The 19,267-nt window shown below is 36.6% G+C and overlaps 2 protein-coding genes and 1 pseudogene across 3 annotated transcripts in view; 1 reads left to right on the top strand and 2 right to left on the bottom strand.

The window, feature by feature from the left end:
* LOC110255239 (olfactory receptor 6C1-like) overlaps positions 1 to 19,267 on the top strand; it is a 371,689-nt gene that overhangs the window by 63,722 nt on the left and 288,700 nt on the right. The gene's annotated exons all lie outside the window — the stretch shown is intronic.
* Positions 911 to 6,355, bottom strand: LOC100153112 (olfactory receptor 6C2-like; annotated as a pseudogene). The gene has a single exon (XR_014845338.1). The product of XR_014845338.1 is annotated as an olfactory receptor 6C2-like (transcript).
* Positions 10,519 to 15,533, bottom strand: LOC100627212 (olfactory receptor 6C68-like). Its single transcript, XM_021091767.2, has one exon. It carries the CDS (start codon positions 11,806 to 11,808, stop codon positions 10,792 to 10,794), a length of 1,017 nt encoding a protein of 338 aa, XP_020947426.2. The 5' UTR covers positions 11,809 to 15,533; the 3' UTR covers positions 10,519 to 10,791.

Genomic DNA, 19,267 nt, shown 5'->3' with positions numbered 1-19,267 from the left:
TCAAATAGTAACTTGGACTGGATCCTGCAACAGAAAGGATGTTAATAGGAAAACTGGGAAAATCCAAATAATGTCTGTGCTTAATTGATTTATTGTATTTTTATTTAATTATTTTTCAATTAATCTTTCGCTCTTCTGGGACCCCTAAACCTGAGCCGAAAGCTTGGCCCTCCTGGATTTCCCAGGGACTCATGAACTTCAGCCAGGTCCGTAGCCTGTTGTGCATGCTCAGCCCACAAGTGCTGGGATAGGGAGTCAGAAATCCTGTGCGAGGCCCAGCTTCCGCCTATCTGACCTGGGACACCGAGAAAGCCTGCAAAACGTGCTGCAGCAGCGGGGGCGTGGGCGTTGGAGGTGGTGGCATCATTGCTGCTTGCCCAGGACTGGTTTGGGACCACGAGCCATCCTTAAATGTGTATTTCAGTCATTAGTGTTTGTATACAGTGTTCCTTCCATAGCATGAGTAATTGAACTATGATTATGCAGGGTGCTTACCGTTAGGGGGAGCTGGCTGAAAGGTATCTGGGTAATGTCTGCACTATTTTTTCACCTGTTCTGGAAGCACAATTTTACTTCATAATGAAAAATTTACCAACTAGAAAGAAAGAAGAAAGAAGACTGCATGGCCACACCTAACGGTATGGGAGAAAAATGTGGTCCACTGTGTTTCCAGGGATGATGGCTAGGGCTAAGACACACAGAAATTTCTGCCAGGTAGAGTAAACATCATCATCCAGAGTTTAGTTTTGATGAAGAGCAAATGTTGGAGTAGTCAAGAGTTCAGAGTAAGCGAGTTTACAAAGAAGGGTTCATGGGATGATGACTGGAGAATAAGTGATATAGAGATAATAAATAGTATCTGAAACTTGAGGTTTTGTGCCTCTCCAAGCTTCGTTTGACTTGGATTTATTCATTCAGTTTCCCTTTCCATCTTTGACAGGAGTTCAGCTTTTTTAATCAAGTCAAGGAAAGCTTGCTTCACTTGCTTGTTTCTCTGTGTGTAAATGAAGGGATTCAACATTGGTGACATAGAGGTAACATGGAGTGAATTCCTTTATTAACAGCTGCCTCATCCTTGGCTGAGGGTTTGATGTAGATGAAGATGGAGCTGCCCTAAGTAGTGGAAACCGCAATCATGTGGGAAGAACAGGTGGAGAAGGCCTTCTTCCTTTGCTGGGCAGAGGGAAACCTTAGAATAGTCTTGACGATGTAAATGTAGGAAAGAACTACACGCACGAGGGTGATGATGGCCTCAGCACTGCACACGCTACAACCATCTGTTCTGTCCCCCGTGTGTCTGAGCAAGAGACCTTCAGGAGAGGAGAAGCGTCACAGCAAAAGTGATCGATGACATTCGAGTCACAGAATTCCAGGCCCAAACTCAGCCTCACTGGTGGGAGTATGATCATTAGTGCTGTTACCCAGCAGAAGAGGATGAAGTTCTTGCAGACTCTGTTGCTCATGATGGCCACATAATGCAGGGGTTTGCAGATGGCCACGTAGCGGTCATAGGACATGGTGACCAGGAGGAAGAATTCTGTCCCTGCAAAGAGGTCTGTAAACAACAGTTGACTGGCACAGTCATTGTGAGTGATGGACTTGTCCTCAGAGGATACGCTGTACAAGAATCTGGGAACACAAGCAGTTGTGAATGAAATCTCTAAGAAGGAGAAATTTTGGAGGAAAGGATCCATAGGTGTTTTAAAGTGAGAATCGATCAGAGTCAGGGTGATGATGCTTAGGTTTCCAGATAGACTCAACATGTAGGAAAGAAAGAGAAAAATGAACAGCAGAATTTTCAGTGGAATGTCATCTGTCAGCCCCAGCAAGATGAAGCTTGTTACTGTGGTTTGGTTTTGCATCATTGCTTATTATCTCTTGCCCAATCTTCTTGAAACCACATATGGAAGACTTTGTAGGAGAAACTCCAGAGCCCTGGCTACTTTCTAACCTTGAAAGAAGTGAATCTGAGAGTGATTCCTATGCAATTGGTTCTTGGAGAAGCAAGCACAGAGTGCATGACAGTGTTTCATCACCCCTTTGTGAGACACAAACTGACTATTCATTTTTTCTTTTTTTTGGCCCCACCTGCAGCATGCAGAAGACCCAGGCCAGGGATCGAACCTGTGCCACAGCAGTGACAACGCTGGATCCTTTACCCATTAGGCCACCAAGAACTCCTGAATATTCATTTTTAAATCCTGTTATTTCATACTGCGGCTTCAAATGAACGTACAGCTTAGCTATAATTAGTGTCAGTTCAGCATATCACCTTATTACTATCAGTGGAAAAAAAAAGTCCCCTTTAATAAGTTGCTTTAACAAGTCTGGTTGCCCTAAACTTCCCATCTCTGGACATGCTTCTCGAAGACAAGTACCTCTCCCCAACCCTAACCATGTTCTTTGTTAAGAAAATCCTAAGGCTAAAGTTTACATGTGTGTGGATTATTAAACTGGCAGGTATCACATAGTTTATCCTGTTTGAGCATATTCAGTCCAACTTATAGAAGGTGTGCCCAAGACATCTTTACTTGATATATTTTCTTAAAGATTCACCTAAATGTGTTCTCGTCCTGTCTGGGAAGTTCCCACTTGGCACAGCAGGTTAAGGATCCAGTATTGCCACAGCTGTGGGGCAAGTTGCCACTGAGGCGTGGGTTTGATCCCTGGCCTGGGAACTTCCACATGAAACAGGTGTGGCAGCAAAACACACTCACATACACACACACATAAAACAAAGAAAACAAAGACATGTTCTCTAGTCCAAACACTTCAAGTTTTCCTGGTTGAAATTTTATTTCAAATGTGTGTACTTAATATTTGTTATATTCATCCTTGGCTGTATTTTCCTGCCACTATTGGGATAGACTATGTTATGTATTTTAATGCCACCTAGGATATCCTTGTGTTACAAAGAATTTCTCCCCAGTTTACAAGCTGAAGTCTGGAATTGTATCATTGGGTGGATTACTTTGTTTTTGATTCCTTTAACAGTGAAACCCCTAATGCATTCTAACGAGCTTGTACAGTTTCCTATTTGCTAGAACTTGAGAGTTTTGTTTCTCTTTTCCAATCAGAGGGTTCTCAGTAAGAGCAGTTTTTTGATATTAAAATCCTAAACTGGTTTCTATAAACATTTGAAAAACTGTATCTACGGTATTTGAAATGTTTTTGGTCGAACTTGTTTCAGCTTTAAGAAGCCGTGATCACTTCTTAATCATACTTCAGCATTTTTACTTATGTTCCATCTATGTGATAATTGTGTCCTTTGCCCTTTTAACCCTTTATACATCAATTCATATGATGTTTGCACCAATTTAACTACTGTAGACAAGGTCACCAATAATCTCTCTCATGTGTCACTTGTTAAACATAATCGAGTCTTCATTTACTTCAAACTCTCTGTGTAAACTTCTAACTTATGAAAGTGATGACAGCTTAATTTCCACTCTCTCACATGTTGCTGAATTTCTTCCTACCTCTCTGTTCTTTTTCATTCTCCTTCATGGTGCCTTTTCTTTTGCAAATCATTCTGCTTGTTGATCATCCTGAAATCTGTTTCTAGAGTCAGTCTTTTCCTTCACTCTGCTCTTTGTGTAGGAGAGTCTCATACGTAAAATAACTTCAGATAAGCTGATGATTTTCAAATATATATCTGTGGGAAAAATACATCTTACAGTCTAGAGGCTTCAACATTCAGCTCATTCTTGGGCATCTAGATGAGATTTAGAGGGTTGAGTTTGGACTTTCCCTATTTCCTTTCTGAGTGTCCTTAGTGTTCAACTTCTTTATCTTGTGCTTTTTTTCAAGAGCAAACCTGAAATCAAAAATAGTGTGTACATCTTAGGGTTGGACGAACGAGTATAGATAATACATATGATATCTAGAGCTGCATCTGGAACATGGTGAACACTCATTAATTTTTAAGCATTCTGATTTCATTTTCTTAGTATTTCCTTTCCAGAGTCCTCTAGATGTGTACATTTCAAGATTTTCAACATGGCACTCATTCTTGTGTTTCTTCCCCATCCATCCTAAATCACAGAAGGTCTTATCTATTGAGAAACTAAGATATGGCTGGTTCTGCCGTAGGTACAAATAATAAAGAGAGCAAACGGGTAACTCTAATGATCTCGAGTGATGTACGCAATAAATATTTCTAATGAGTCCAATCGCATCAAATTTCATTCTAATACTAAACGACATTTCAAAATACTGTTTTCTTTTTCAGAGCTATCTAAATTAATTCATTGCTATCTCAGATTTTTAAGTAGATAAATCTGTAGTTCCTATTGTGGCTTAACAGTAACAAACATGTCTAGAATCCATGAGGATGAGGGTGCAACCCCTGGCCTCATTCAGTGAGTTAAGTATCTGGTGTTGCCTTGAGCTGTGGTGTAGATCACAGACACAGCTCAGATCTTGCATTGCTGTGGCTGTGATTTTGGCTAGCAGCTATAGCTCTGTTCAGATTTGATCCCTAGCCTGGGAACGTCCATATGCTGTAGTGTGGTCCTGAAAATAAATAAATATATATTTGGAAAGATAGATGAGTGTGATCTTTGACTGAGACCAAGAAACTAGAATGTTGAATGAAGGAAGAAACTGAAATTACCAAAGAAGAATGTACTTACTCTAATGGAAGGTAATCATGGCTTTAGTTGACTGTATAATCCTGATAGTCCCAAAGATGAAACTGAAAGTTTAAGTGGACTCATATATGTGCACAGATGCCCTTCTCATGAAGACATACATATTCACAGGCAGTTTTTTTTATGATGGGTAGGGCTCTCTGACTTGCCAACAGCCTCTCATTAAAGATTCTCTTCCTCTTTCAACCTAGGAAACAGTTTCTTCGCTCTCAAAGTTGGAAAAAAGGTCATTTATTTTAAATGTCTAGGGAATATAAGATGATTCTTAGAAGATTTTGAAAAAGACAATTTCTGATATCTCTCGGCAAGGAGGTTTTTTACCTAGTGAAATAAGATGAATATTTCATTATCTCAGGCTCTTTTGGATAAACAGAAGCCCTCTATGTGGATAAATAAAAGAGTCCTTTGTGACTAAATTTCAAACATGACCAGTGAATCTACTGTGCACTGAATTTTGGCAAAATACCTGACACAGGCAGCAGTGGGAATCGTGTCATTGGAGATAATAAGAGGCAACAATTTTAAGGACACATTCTTAATGCAAAGTGCTAACTTTCTGATGAAAAGATATTTGTGGATACTCTTCCACTCATAGATAACAAAGTATTATGAAAATACAATAAATTTGCTTTATGTCTGTGTTTTCAATTGGAATATATATATGTTTGAAATTTGTATATATGTATATTTTCTAAGCCAATAACTGTTAATATTTATATGGTAAAAATATAGGTTCGCATCATGATTTTTTGTGTTATGCTCTTTATGAGTAAACCATTATTTAATAAAGTTTCTCATTTAACTTATAAACTTATATATTAAATATTTTATAGAAAAGTCCATTGTTTCCTTAGTTTATATCATCATAAGAGGAATTCCTAAGGCAAAAGCTACTTACATTTTAGAATTTTGAGGTATATATCATCCCACTTTACTTCCAATGTGTAAATATCACTTCTATACACAAAAGTGTTTGGGTCTTTCATTGGCATCTTGGGATTTTGCGACCTGAAGAAATTCCACCTTTATTCCTTGCCTGAGTTCTGAGTCAACTAGAGAGAGAAAATAGGCAAGTAAATGTGGATTAAACTACCAGTTTTATTACAGAGGTATTGAAAACTTGGCTTTGAACATCCCAATAAGAATGTCTTGGGTTAGTCAGAGCGATCAGATAGGCATTGCCAGAAATCCAAATCTACTCCAGCACCTTGGACAAGACCTCAAAGAGTCTGAAATCTGTCTGTAGAAAAGCCAGCATAAAAGAGGAAAGGGAACAGGATGGATCTAATGTATCATATCTTTGTTCAAAATCCACCTATCAGGGGAAGGATAGGGAGGAGGGAATGTAGGATATTGAAAAAATAAATTATTGAACAATATCCGTATCGTAGAAACAAAGCGTTAGAGTACCTTCCTGTCTTTATAATCTAATTATAAATAGGTTTATCAAGTTCCCATTGTGGCTTGGTGGTTAACGAATCCGACTAGTAACCATAACATTGCAGGTTTGATCCCTGACCTTGTTCAGTGGGTTAAAGATGCGGTGTTGCCATGAGCTGTGGTATAGGTTGCAGATGTGACTCAGACCCGTGTTGCTGTGGCTGTGGCATAGGCCGGCAGCTGCAGCTCCAATTCGACCCCTAGCCTGGGAACCTCCATGTGCTGTGGGTGTGGCCCTAAAAAGACAAAAGACAGAATAAAAATAAAAATAATGGTAAATAGGTTTATCTGAGATTTATTTAAGTATAGATTATGTATTTACAGATTATAGATTTTTAAATTAAAAATTTTTCAGATTGTAAATCTTACTGGTTTCACTGTTTAAATTAGTTAAAAATAGTTTGCATTTTTCATTGAAAAATTCTATGAATCATTTTTTTTTTAATTTTGGAGAATTATTCTCTAACAAAATGCACCTCCACTTGGAGAGAATGTGAAGAGTATAGATTATGTCTTTCTTATTAATATTGACCACATTCCTAATATTTTTTTCTGAACCAAATTGGCTTAAATTTAAGCCCTTGGTTAACAAAGCATATGCTTATACCACTCAAAAGAGAAGATCAGGTCTCTTTAAGACAACAACTTCCATGTTTCCAGTTTTCTTCCTTTTTTTTAGCTGTGTCTAAGACGTGGAAGTTCCTGGGGCCAGGGATCAAAGCTACACCACAGAAGTGACTCGAGCCACAGCGGTGTCAATGCCACAGATCCTTAACCTTCTGTGCCACCAGGGAACTCCTAGAAAGACACCGTTGCATGGCCACCATAAACCTATAATTGAAAATTTACCTCCTAATATTTTTCCAATACCAAGTTCTTAGATACGCTATCTAACCCAGGCCATCTAATATCAAATGACACTGTAGATACTCTGGTAATAAAATTTCCCAGCTAGAGATATTCCAAATTTAGATGGTTAAAAATTCTTACAATATATAGGTTCTTACACTATTCAGGCTCAGAGTTCTTAGAAAGCAGTTGTAGAATGTTAATTTGTGAAATAGAATTCTCTAGCCCTTGTGTATTACATGTATAAAGATTACAAAATTATCCTCCCCAAGTTTTAATTTTGTTTATTCTTCTTTTTCCGCAGCAGATTTACTGGTACATATACTTGATATACAAAAATGTGCATATTTAATGAAGACAGTTTGCTGAGTTTGTACTATACCTACATCTGTAACCCATGACCACAAAGTACTGAACACATCCATCACCTTTACTTTTAAGTAGCGTGTAGTCGATGTTTAGATACAATTTGGATTTAAAAAAAAGATAAAGCCTACACTTGTATTTTCTAAATTGGATTAATTCTTTCAAAGACTTAAAAGATGTGAGTCTAACTTGGCTACTTTCACAGTTTCTGAAGTGATAATGAAATAATAAATTTATCATGACACACTTTATTCTTTAGCATACATAAAATTTATTAAAAAATATCAATTTTTCTAGCACTTATGCCAAAAATATTAATTTTCCAGAAATGTTTCTTATTTTAAAAATTACCATATATTTAAACCCTGAAAGGTATTTTTATTTTGCAGATGATATATATTTAACTTTCCAATTTATTCTCTCATCCAGTGTTCTTCATTTCTCATGGCATCTTTAAGAATACACATCATCATTTTTCTTAGTCATAAAATCAATTGATGGTTTCTTCTTTTAGTGTAGGTATACTGGGGATGAATTTACTTAGTTTTTGTTTTCCTTGAAATTTCTCAGCTTGGAGTTCCCGTCGTGGCACAGTGGTTAACGAATCTGACTAGGAACCATGAGGTTGCGGGTTTGGTCCCTGCCCTTGCTCAGTGAGTTAACGATTCGGCGTTGCCATGAGCTGTGGTGTAGGTTGCAGATGTGGCTCAGATCCCGCATTGCTGTGGCTCTGGTGTAGGCCAGTGGCTACATTTCCGATTGGACCCCTAGCCTGGGACCCTCCATATGCCGCGGGAGCAGCCCAAAGAAATAGCAAAAAAAAAGACAAAAAAAAAATTTCTCAGCTTCACTTTAATAATATATCGATATATTATACATATGAAAAAGTGTAATGTGGGCGTAGAATTGAATTTTACTGGTTGATAATTCCTTATAAATGTATACAGCTAAAGAACGACTACCCAGATAAAGATACAGAATATTACTAAGAATCAAATTAACTCATTTACTCTCTGTCAGTAAAGATTCTTCTAAAGGTAGCCACTATTCTAACTTCTCTTATTATATTTTACTCTGCCTTTTTTTGAGCTTCATCTAAAAGAATGACTACACCATGCCATTCGTATCCATCTTATTTTGTGCAATATTTTTTGGAGTGTTTGTGACATTGAAAAAGTTGTGGGATGTAGCAATAGCTTGATCTTTTTCAATGCTGTACTTTGACTTAATGTCTAAACACGCCAAAGTTTATTTGTATTGTGATGTACAATGAAGTTGCCATATGTTGCTTATTTTTAATAGTCCAGTAGGGAGCTCTTATATATAATTTTTATTTACATATGCATACACTTCTGGTGGTAACATACCTAAGATTTTAATTGCTCATCATGTGTTTGTTATATTTTATGAAGTGCTTGTACCAGTTACACCTCTGTGAGTGGTGTGTTAAGTTCTCCACATTTCATTCAGACTGTGTATGAGTACCTGTATGTGTGCCTATAGTCATATGTCCTTAATTGCCATGTAAGTATTTCTTTATGTGAAGCTCCTTTTGAAGTTACTTTGCTCATTTTCTTTGCTTTTTAATCAACATTATTGAGGTATAGTTGATAAAAAGAAAATATATCCATTTCAGAGTAAAGTTTGAGAAGTTTTCAAAATTATATCTATACAAGTAATCACCACTCCACAAGATATATGATATATTGGGGTCTTTATCATCCCCAAACCTTCCCTCATGATGCTTTGCAGACAGTGCACTCCCTTCTGATCTCTCAGTAGTTCTTGGGGTAGAGGTCAAATCAGAGCTGCAGCTGCAAGGCATATACCACAGCCACAGCAATGCTGGATCCAAGCAGCAGCTGTGACCTGTACCACAGCAATGCCAGTCCTTTATCCCACTGAGCGAGGCCAGGGGTGAAACCCCAGTCCTCACAGACATTATGTTGGGTTCTTAATCTGCTGAGCTGGAAAAAGGAACACCCATTCTGATCTCATTCAGTCACTGACCTGATTTTTGTCACTACGGACTTTTTTACTTGTTCTAGAATGTTAAAACTATGAAATGCAGCATGTGTGACATCTTTTATTCAGAATAATATTTTTGAAATTTTCTATTTTCTTTGTTCTAGCGGTTTATTTCTTTGGGCAATTGAGTGGTTTTCCATGGTATGAATATACCAAAATAGGTTTCTCTGTTCTTTGACGAACATTTGGGATGTTTACACTTTCAAGCGGAATGAATCCAGGTGATACAAACATTCATTGATATAATTTTAGGGGATGTCTGTTTTCATTTTTCTTAGGTAAAAAACTAGGAGAGCATTTGCTAAGACATATGATAACTAGGTTTAACTTCATATGAATCTGCCAGAATATTTTCCCATCTGGTTGTATCAGTTCATGTATGTCCACCGTCACTGCATGATGGTTCCAGTTGCTCTGTCCTTATTGTGACACATATTGTCAGCCTGTAGTCTGATTGTAGCCATTTGAATAAATGTGTGGCTCACATTTATTCTTTAGTTATACTTGGAATTTCCTGATGAATGATGTTATTGAGCTTGTTCCATGTGCCTATTGGCTATTCATGTAACTTCCTTAATGGAGTGTCTACTAAATATTCTTTACCATATTTTATTGGTTGTTATTGTTGAGTTTGAAAGTAAATTGTTAAGGATGTTTGCATCTGTGATCATGAGGGGTGGTGGTCTACACTTAACAATGTAATTGCTTTTTCTGGTTATTATCAGATTTGGGTGAATTTTTTAAAATGAGTGAGAAAGTATTCCTTCTTCATGCATTTTTAAAGAATTTTCATAGATTGGATTGTTTATCCCTTTGATAGTATTCAGCATTGAGGCCACATGGTTTTGGAGATTTCTTGTGAGAAGATTTTGAAGTATTAATTAAGTTTGTAAAATAGAAAGATGCATCCAGATGTTCTTCTTTTTGTGTGAAGTTTGTAATTTGTATCTTTCAAAGAATTTTCCCATTTCATCTAAGACGTCGACTATATAGGTGTCACATTGCTAAGAATTTCCCCTAATTAGTATGTTGACATCTGGAGGCTCAACAGATGGATGATAACTAGACTTACTGTGGTGATATAAAAATATTGAATCACTAGGTTGTGTGCCTGAAACTAATATAAAATTTTATGTCAGTGATAATTAATTATAAAAGGATGATGTCCCTACACCAATATTATAAAATATTTGGGAAAAAAATCTAAAAGAAGAAAAAGGAATGACTTAATAGGTTCTGGGTAAAAGTTTAAAAATGATATATTTTGTTCCTCACAGAGCAATTATCAATAGTTAGTACTTCAGTATATTAATTGAAGGGAAAATGAATGAGTAAATGCCAGTGAGGTCATCCTGATTGATCTATAAGTTACAAAATTACACTCTTGGTTGTTAGCTTTATGAAAAAAATAAGGTTAGAAATGTGTCATCTGAGTTGGTTTATCAAGAGATACCCTTTACTTTCTTAAAAGAAATACAGTTTTTTTGAGTGAGTCCTGAAAGGCTTGTTTAACTTGCTTATTCCTCAGAGTATATATAAAAGGATTCAGCATTGGTGATATGGAAGAAATAAGCAATGCCACTCCTTTATTGAGATTTACCTCTTCTTTGGCAGATGGTTTGATGTAGATGAAGATGCAGCTGCCATAGGTGATGGAAACGACAATCATGTGGGAAGAACAGGTGGAAAAAGCTTTTTTTCTTTGTTGGGCAGAAGGGAATTTTAGAATCGTCCTGATGATATTTATGTAGGAGAGAACTACACCTACAAGGGTGATGATGAGAGTCAGCACAGCGCAGGCCATAACCATCTGCTCAATTAACCAGGTGTCTGAGCATGAGATCTTTAGGAGGGGAGACACATCACAGGCAAAATGATCAATGAGATTAGAATCACAGAATTCCAGTTGAAAATCTAAGCTGAGTGGAGGGAGGATAATCAGAAGTGCTGCCCCCCAACAGCAGACAACCATTGTTTTGCAGAGTGTGTTGCTCATGATTGTCGTATAATGCAGGGGTTTACAGATGGCCACATAGCGATCATATGCCATGGTTGCCAAGAGAAAGAATTCGGTTATCCCAAAGAGGTCTGTAAAAAATAATTGAATGAAACATGCGTTATAGGTAATTGTTCTGTCCCCAGTTGATATATTGTATAGGAATCTTGGAATACAGGCAGTTGTAAATGAGATTTCTAGGAAAGAGAAATTTTGGAGGAAAAAATACATGGGGGTTTTAAGGTGGGGATCCAGCAGGGTGAGGATAATGATGGCCAGATTTCCAGTTACACACAATATGTAGGTGAGAAATAGAAAAAGGAAAAGCAAGAGCTGCAGCTGAGGATCTTCTGTCAGTCCCAGAAGGATGAATGTTGTTATTGCAGTGTGGTTTCCCATCAGTGACTCCTGGATTTTGCCAACCCTCTGTGTAAGTGTCAGAGAGATTTGAAGTGCAGACTTCAATGACACCATCATCCAATGATGAGCACTCTCTTGTATATTTGACTCATCCAGCACCCATGAGTTTTACTTGTTGATCCGAGGACTGCATTTCCAATTTTACGGTGAGCTGAGCTCCCCAGTCTATTTATACATAATGACAAGTGAAATTAATTATAAACTTTAGTTTTTGAATTACAGCCTAACTTTTCCTTTAGCAAAACTCCTAAAATTGATTTATAATGAATTTAATGTTTTTAGGTCTTATCCTGGATTGTACATTTCTTATTATATAAATTTTATTTTTCATTTCATATATTTTAGCTAATTTTTAATTCTGCCAAATGTTTTCCTTCAATTCATAAGCAAAGTTTTAAAGAAATATTAACCTTAGTTTCATTCCTTTGCTTTAAAGTTTGGGAATTATTAAAATCCTAAGATAATGCTTCAAACCAGGACCCAAACTAGGCATTTCAATTCTCTCTAAAATTATTTTTCTTTTGCTTTCTAATGTTTGATCATTCAGTATAAGGGTAAATGGGGTTTTGACTCATAAGACACCCACATGTGTAGTTTTGTGGTTCTAGTTGAAGCTTCTCTTCCTGTATCTTATGTTACTTCTTCTGTAAATAACACTGTTATTTACAACCTGTTTGCTTTGTTTCACTTTCTCATCACCTTGTTAGGTTCTGCTGAGTGTATGAATGAACTGCTAAAAGACATAAAAGTTGTGCTTTGATGCTTCATTTAACCCCTCAGTTTAAAACTATTTATACACTATACTGTGGAGAAGAAGTCAAGACAAAAGTTACTGAATAGCCTCTCCATGAAACTCTCATTCTCATTTCTCTCAAGTCCACATTTTTGCCTCTGTTTTTACATTTTGCATTACTTCTCAATCTCTTACTCTCTGGCTTTCAACCTCACCGGTCTTGACTAAGCACTCCATCATGTATGTATAACTTAATTCAGTGTGAGGCATAATATTAATATAATTCAATATAACCGTAATAATATTTGCTTAGAAGTCTCTTGCTATGATCCATGCACTGGTGTGAGTAGATTACAGACATAATCCATATAAGCCTTGGGATATCCTGTGAGGTAGGGAGGTGTGTAATCTCCATTTTAAAAGTGGGAAAAACAGGACACAGAGAGATAAAGTCTATACCCACTCTTTCCTAGGTATATAGTAGCCACGCAAATGGGCTCCAGTGTCCCACACCTGAATCACTGCATTCTGGTTATTGATACACATAAGCCTGAATATCTTGGTTTCATGATGACAGTATTTGTATTGGTAATTAAAACAAAGGTAGTGTTATTATATAATTCATTGTCAAAACCAAGATACTTGAGAAACAATTAAGGGCAGGAATAATAAATTATAATAAATAATTAGATTGATGTGCCTGATGTGAATGGGCTGTTGAGGAAAAAACTAAAGGTGTGCAGTCACTGAGTTCATGTGTAATATCAAGGCTGATGGAGATTAAACATCACCAAAGGGCAACCAGCGGATTTTCCACTTTATTTTTTTTTCTTTTGTCTTTTTAGGGCTGTACCCACAGCGTATGAAAGTTCCCAGGCTAGGGGTCAAATCGGAGCTGTAGCCCCCTCCCTATACCACAGGCACAGCAATGCCCGATCCAAGTCACATCTGCCAGATCTGTGACGTACAATGCAGCTCCTGGCAATGCTGGATCCTCATCCCACTGAGCAGGGCCATGGATGGAACCTGTATCCTCATGGATACCAGTTGTGTTTATTACCAATGAGGCACTGTGGGAACTCCTCTCTTTTCTTCTTTAGTCCTGTATGTGTATTGATCCTTCCATGTTGGCTCACTATTTCTTTCAGTGAAGTATTAAGGCTGAAGAGTAGGGACTGTATTATTCTAGGTTAATAAGACCAATAGCTATGTGAGAGTTATTTCTCATCTATTGTCAATTATATTGAGAGGCAATCATAGTTTTCTAACCTGTAAGTAAGGTCTTTGGGGATCCAAATTCTTTTGCCTTTACTAAATGAAAAATGGATTTCCTATTAATAAACCATTTTCCTGTGTTTTTACAATGTTTTCCTCAGAAAGTACTGATACTTGTACTAGGAGAAATTTTTAAAAGAATTCATTCCTTTTATTTACTAACTTTAGAAATAATTAGTCATTCCCCTAACACCATCCACATATGACCAAGGAGATTTTTTTTTATATATACTTGACATTTAACGTTAGTTTCAGGTATATAACATAATCGTTCACTGTATACATTGTGAAAAAATTATTTCCTGATTTAGTCTAGTTAACACCCATCACCTATATAGTTACCAAACATTTTTTTCTTGTGATGAGTCCTTTTAAGATCTACTCTCTTACTCACTTTCAGGTATGCAATACAGAATTATTAACTATAGTCTCCATGCTGTAAATTCCATCCCCAAGACTTATTTACTTTATAACTGAAGTTTCTATCCTTTGAGCCCTTTCATCCATTTTTCCTGCCACTCTACTCTTGTCCTCTGAAGTCACTAATCTGTTCTCCGTGTCTGTTGGCATTGATTCAGGTTTTTTTTGTTTTTTTTTTGGTGTGTCTGTGTGTGTGTTGTCTGTCTGTTTCTGTGTTTTAGATTCCACATATAAGTGAGATCATATGGTGTTTGTCTTTTTCTGTTTAACTTATTTCACAGAGTTTTGAACAATGCTTTTCTCACTTTCATCTGAGCCCGTAAACCCTGTCTGCATCTACTGTAGGCTCAGTAAACAGGATGAAATCTCCATGGTAGACAGGTACCATCACAGGGAGGGATTTTAATAGAAGATTGGAACAGATAAAGTTTGATGGAAAGCTCATACCCACCTGAACACTGCAGTGTCATCGATTGTGACCATAGTTCACACTGAGAAGCTCTGTCCCATTTTCTTTTTCTCATTAACTCAGTTCACCACCCAGTAGTTCTCTTTATATTTGACTCAGCTTTGTTTGGATCTTAAAACAATTTCACATTTAATAATCAATAGTTTGCTTGTCTCTGAATCTAGTCTTACATAAATATTAAATATTTGATAATGCCACCATATTCAAATTGACCAAGTAATTAACTTTCACAAAGTATTTTATTTATGCAAAAAATAAAACATGGATAAAATTTCAGTATGTGAGTCTGCCGTTGATTTTTGTGTGTGTATGTGAGTGTGACTCTTGGATTTTATTTTTTGTGTGTCCGTGTGCATTTTTGGGAGAGTTTATTTCTGATTATTCCTCAACCAGGCATGCAAATGATTTCTAGGGCCATCATCCTAGGAAAAAAATTGTATCTCATAAATGACTACAGGATAGTCCCATCAAATGCTAATTGTATTGGTTATTTAACTCTAACCCTTTGCTTGAAGAGAGAAATCTATCATGACATTTCCCATCCACCTCCCACTTCTGCCAGAACACATACATACATGCTGTGAAAATAACTGAGGCCTCAAACATTTTCATACTTACCCTTTAAGCAGTAAAATAGTTCATGGCATCCGTTGACCATTTATTTGAACATTCTCATAATGACACATGGGCTGAACAGGAATATGCTAGTAGAGACCTGAAAGCTAAGTTTTCTGAGGAAACCACACTCAGCTAGAAAATCCCTGGAAATGCCCAGAGCCCTGCTACACTATAGAGAATTTATAGGAGAGCCTCTGTCATTTTACCCCAAGAATATGTGTTCTTCTCTTTCTAGATTAAAAAAAAAAAAAAGAGAAAGAAAAAGAAAAAAAGGAATGCTTAGTCTCTACGGCTAGGCATACTCTGGGCTATTGAGTGATTATGGACAGCTGATCTTCTGAAATCATTGATCAGGAAACCATAGTTGGCACCAAATATTATGACTGGTTAATTTATGTATTCTACCTATAACAAAGAGTCATTAGAGTAAACAAAGAAAAGAGTCCTTGGAGACCCAGCTTTGAAAGTCATCAAGGAATTATAATATGCAGTGTTGGCAGTCACCTTTACAGCAATGGGGACAGTGCCCTTAAGATCAAGAAAATGCAGCACTAGCATTAGATACATTGTGGTGATGCAGGCTAATAGAAGTCAAATGATAAAATGATATATTTTCTCTATTGTCTAAGGCAAGGAAAGTGGCTTAAGAAAGCATTCTCTACTTTGTTTAAATTAAGGAACTTACTGGTGTCCCAGTGGTTAAAAATTCAGTGTTGTCACTGCTGTGGCGTGGGTTCCATCCCTGGCCTGGGATCTTCTGCATGCCAGGGCATGGCCAATAACATTAAGTACCTCATGGATATCATGAAACATATGAAGGTAAAAGTGAAAAAAGTGACATGGAGATTACCACTGTAAATTATTTTGTAAAAGCAGTGTCATAGATTTTCTCTCTCAAACATAAGTACCTAAGTAACCTTGCAAAAGCAGTTTCATATATCATTTTTCACCCAACCAATTATGGTTGTCTTTAGTTATCAGTATAAGGAGACTTATAGCAAATTTTATGACTGAATGTGTCTAATTTTAATCTCTCCTTGAAAATAAGTATCACCGGTTTGGAAACTTAAGTTGTTTATATTTTTTAATAATAAAAAATATTACTTTAAAGTTTTATGTAAAAATCATTGTCCCCATGACTGCTTAAACACCAGACCATTGCTGCAAGAGAAATTCTTAGCAGTAGGTAGAAAATTTTTTATATGTCTATTTCTATGCATTTTAATATAGATTTCTCATCAAATGTGTTAAAATATATGTATCCCCAATCAAGAAATAAAAATCAGGAGTATGAATGTCATTGGGTGTACAGTCTTAATAGAATGTCTTAGAAAAAGACTCAGCATCTTTATACATACTAGAAAGCGTTCTCTGTAACTACACAAAAATAGAAGATGAGTAGACAGTTCAATTCATAACTTCATTTTCGTTAGTATAAAGGGACATCAGTAGAGGGTCCTGGGAAGAATTGCCACCAATAAAGTTTAGTAATGTTAGAGAATAATGAATGAAAAAACCACCTCCACTACACAGCACCGAAAAATTGAGAGGCTGAGTGAGACCTTAGGAAAAAAGGTAAGAATATGCTCTTAGATATTTGATAAATTCCAAATAAACAAGCCCCAACCTCGTTGAACTCTCATTCTTCGTTTTGTACTCTAGTTATTATCACTGTTTTCTTTTTATATTTTCTAAAATGCAACCATTAATTTGCCTCGACCTTTACTGAGAACCTATTATATATCCTGTGCACTGTTCAAGGGGGTAATGGTACAGCCATGAAAAAAGCAGACAGAATCACTACTGGCTCCTGTTGGCTTAACTTAGCTGTTTTTAGAACTTGCATTGTATTGTTTTTCAGCACTAGGTCTTGCTTTGTTATCATCAGTATGGTTTTATTGTCTTGGCAGATTTTATTAGATCACTGCCACCTGGGTGATGAATTAATGTAGAGGCTGTATTCTTTCACTTTAGGGAGAATCCAGTGACTCTCAACTCTGAACCTTTGGTTTTTAAAGTTTTTTTAACAAGGTAGACATGAATCTCCAGGCGTCTAAACACACAGTGTTAAAATCCATTCCTTTTTGCTCAACCTAACTCATTAATATTTTGAAGAATTATCTTATTGCTGCTTGAGAAGAGTAACTGTAATAGTATATGTACTTTTCGAATTTTTGGTTTTAAAGAAAGCAGTGGATACTATGGTTTCAGTACTACCCTCTTAGTTCAAGAATTTTATTTTTTTTAATTTTACACATAAAATTTAATCGTTCTTTTATCAGTCAGAGCCTGGTTAGAGTTTAAGTAAGGCCATTTTCCTGGATATTTAATTTCATGTTATCTTGGTACGTTTTCTTTGTATGTCATCTTTGAGAAAATTTATTCACAGTAAGAATTGAAATGTCTCAACATATATATTTCAACAGGCACTGAAGTGATAATTTGGGAGACGAGATTTAGGAGTAAAGGTGTTATAAGCATTTATTATGAACAGACAGTAGATCAGGAAACAATAGTTAAAAATTGAAGATAAAGGAGTGCCTGCTATAGCACAGCAGGTTAAGGATTGGGCATTGCTGTAGCTGTTGTGTAGGCTGCAGCTGCAGCTAGGATTCAGTGCCTGGCCTAGAACTTCCATAGGCTCTTAGTGTGGAGTGGCGGAAAAGAAAAAAAAGAATTGCAGACTATGACTTCGGAATGCACTACTCTTTTGGTATTTATATTTATATTTAATGTTGACTTTCAACATTCCTTTACTTCTTTGAGATCAGTGACATTCTTTTGATTAGGTCTCTGAAAGCTTGTTCCATTTGATTGTTCCTCAGGGTATAAATAAATGGGTCTAGCATGGGGGCAACTGAAACGCTAAGCACAGACACATATTTATTACCTGCTGGATCATCTTATGGTGATGGTTTGACATAGATGAAGAAACAACTGCCATAGGTGATAGAAACCACTATCAAGTGAGAAGAGCAGGTAGAGAAGGCCTTCATATTTTGCTGGGCAGAAGGGAACTTTATGATGGTCCTGATGATGTAAGTATGGGACATAACTACACACAGAAGTGTCATGATGTCAGCCAGCACAGCAAGGGAAACAGCCATCTGTTCTATGAACCGTGTGTCTGAGTACAGTATAACAGGTTCCCAGTTATACTCAGTGTGTAGGAGACAAACAAATATAAAAATCAGAACCTGCATTTGAGGATCATCTGTCAGTCCCAGAAGTATGAATATAGATAACGAAGTATGGTTTCTCATCGTTGACTAGTACTTGTTCTCAAACTCCTCACCAACTCAAGTGACACTGAACTAAGAAAACGTGTGAAATAATGAGGCCATGACCATTGTGTAAAAAAATCCAGTCAACATAATGAATAGTCATTTTCTTCTTTGACTTGATAGTGTCGCATCAAAAGTCAGGAATTCTCTTCTCTTTGATGTGCATAATAAGTCTCCTCAAGATTATCTCTTTCTGACATCAGTTTGTACTGCAGTCCATATCTTTATACCCTCTTGTTTGTTCTTACATCTCCATTTTTCAATTCATCTAAATCCTGCCATTTATTCTCTGAAGTGTTTTTAGCTATGGAATTAGAAAGCATTATCCATGTGATACAATTTTGTGGATATTACAGTGTCCTTTTGCTCCTAATAATTCTTCACTACTCATCAGGTTGAATGGACTCAGAAGTTCCTTGGAAGTGTTGGTTCCTATTAAATGTTCAAAAACGGCTGAGCTTGACATTATCTACAGGCTGTGTGTGCAGTACTGGAATGTTTGCTTTTACTGCAATGACCAAAGTAGTTACTTCGGTTTATTTTACTTTTGGCGTCACAATTGTCATGCAGATAACACCCAATGTTTTCCAGTTTTGCTGTTTGTCTCTAAATTTCTAAATGAATATGCAATTTTCCTTCCATTTTCTCTCTGACAGAACATCCAATTTGATAAGTACTGTGATAGGAAGTCACCTACTCCAGTGTTGGGTAAAGAAA

The sequence above is a fragment of the Sus scrofa genome, chromosome 5, assembly GCF_054392235.1.
Source record: "Sus scrofa isolate SSC_HxYL_T2T_F1_AM1 chromosome 5, Sscrofa_HxYL_maternal_Yorkshire_Landrace_v2.0, whole genome shotgun sequence".
Taxonomy (NCBI): domain Eukaryota; kingdom Metazoa; phylum Chordata; class Mammalia; order Artiodactyla; family Suidae; genus Sus; species Sus scrofa.
This window is presented reverse-complemented; position numbering and strand designations above follow the sequence as displayed.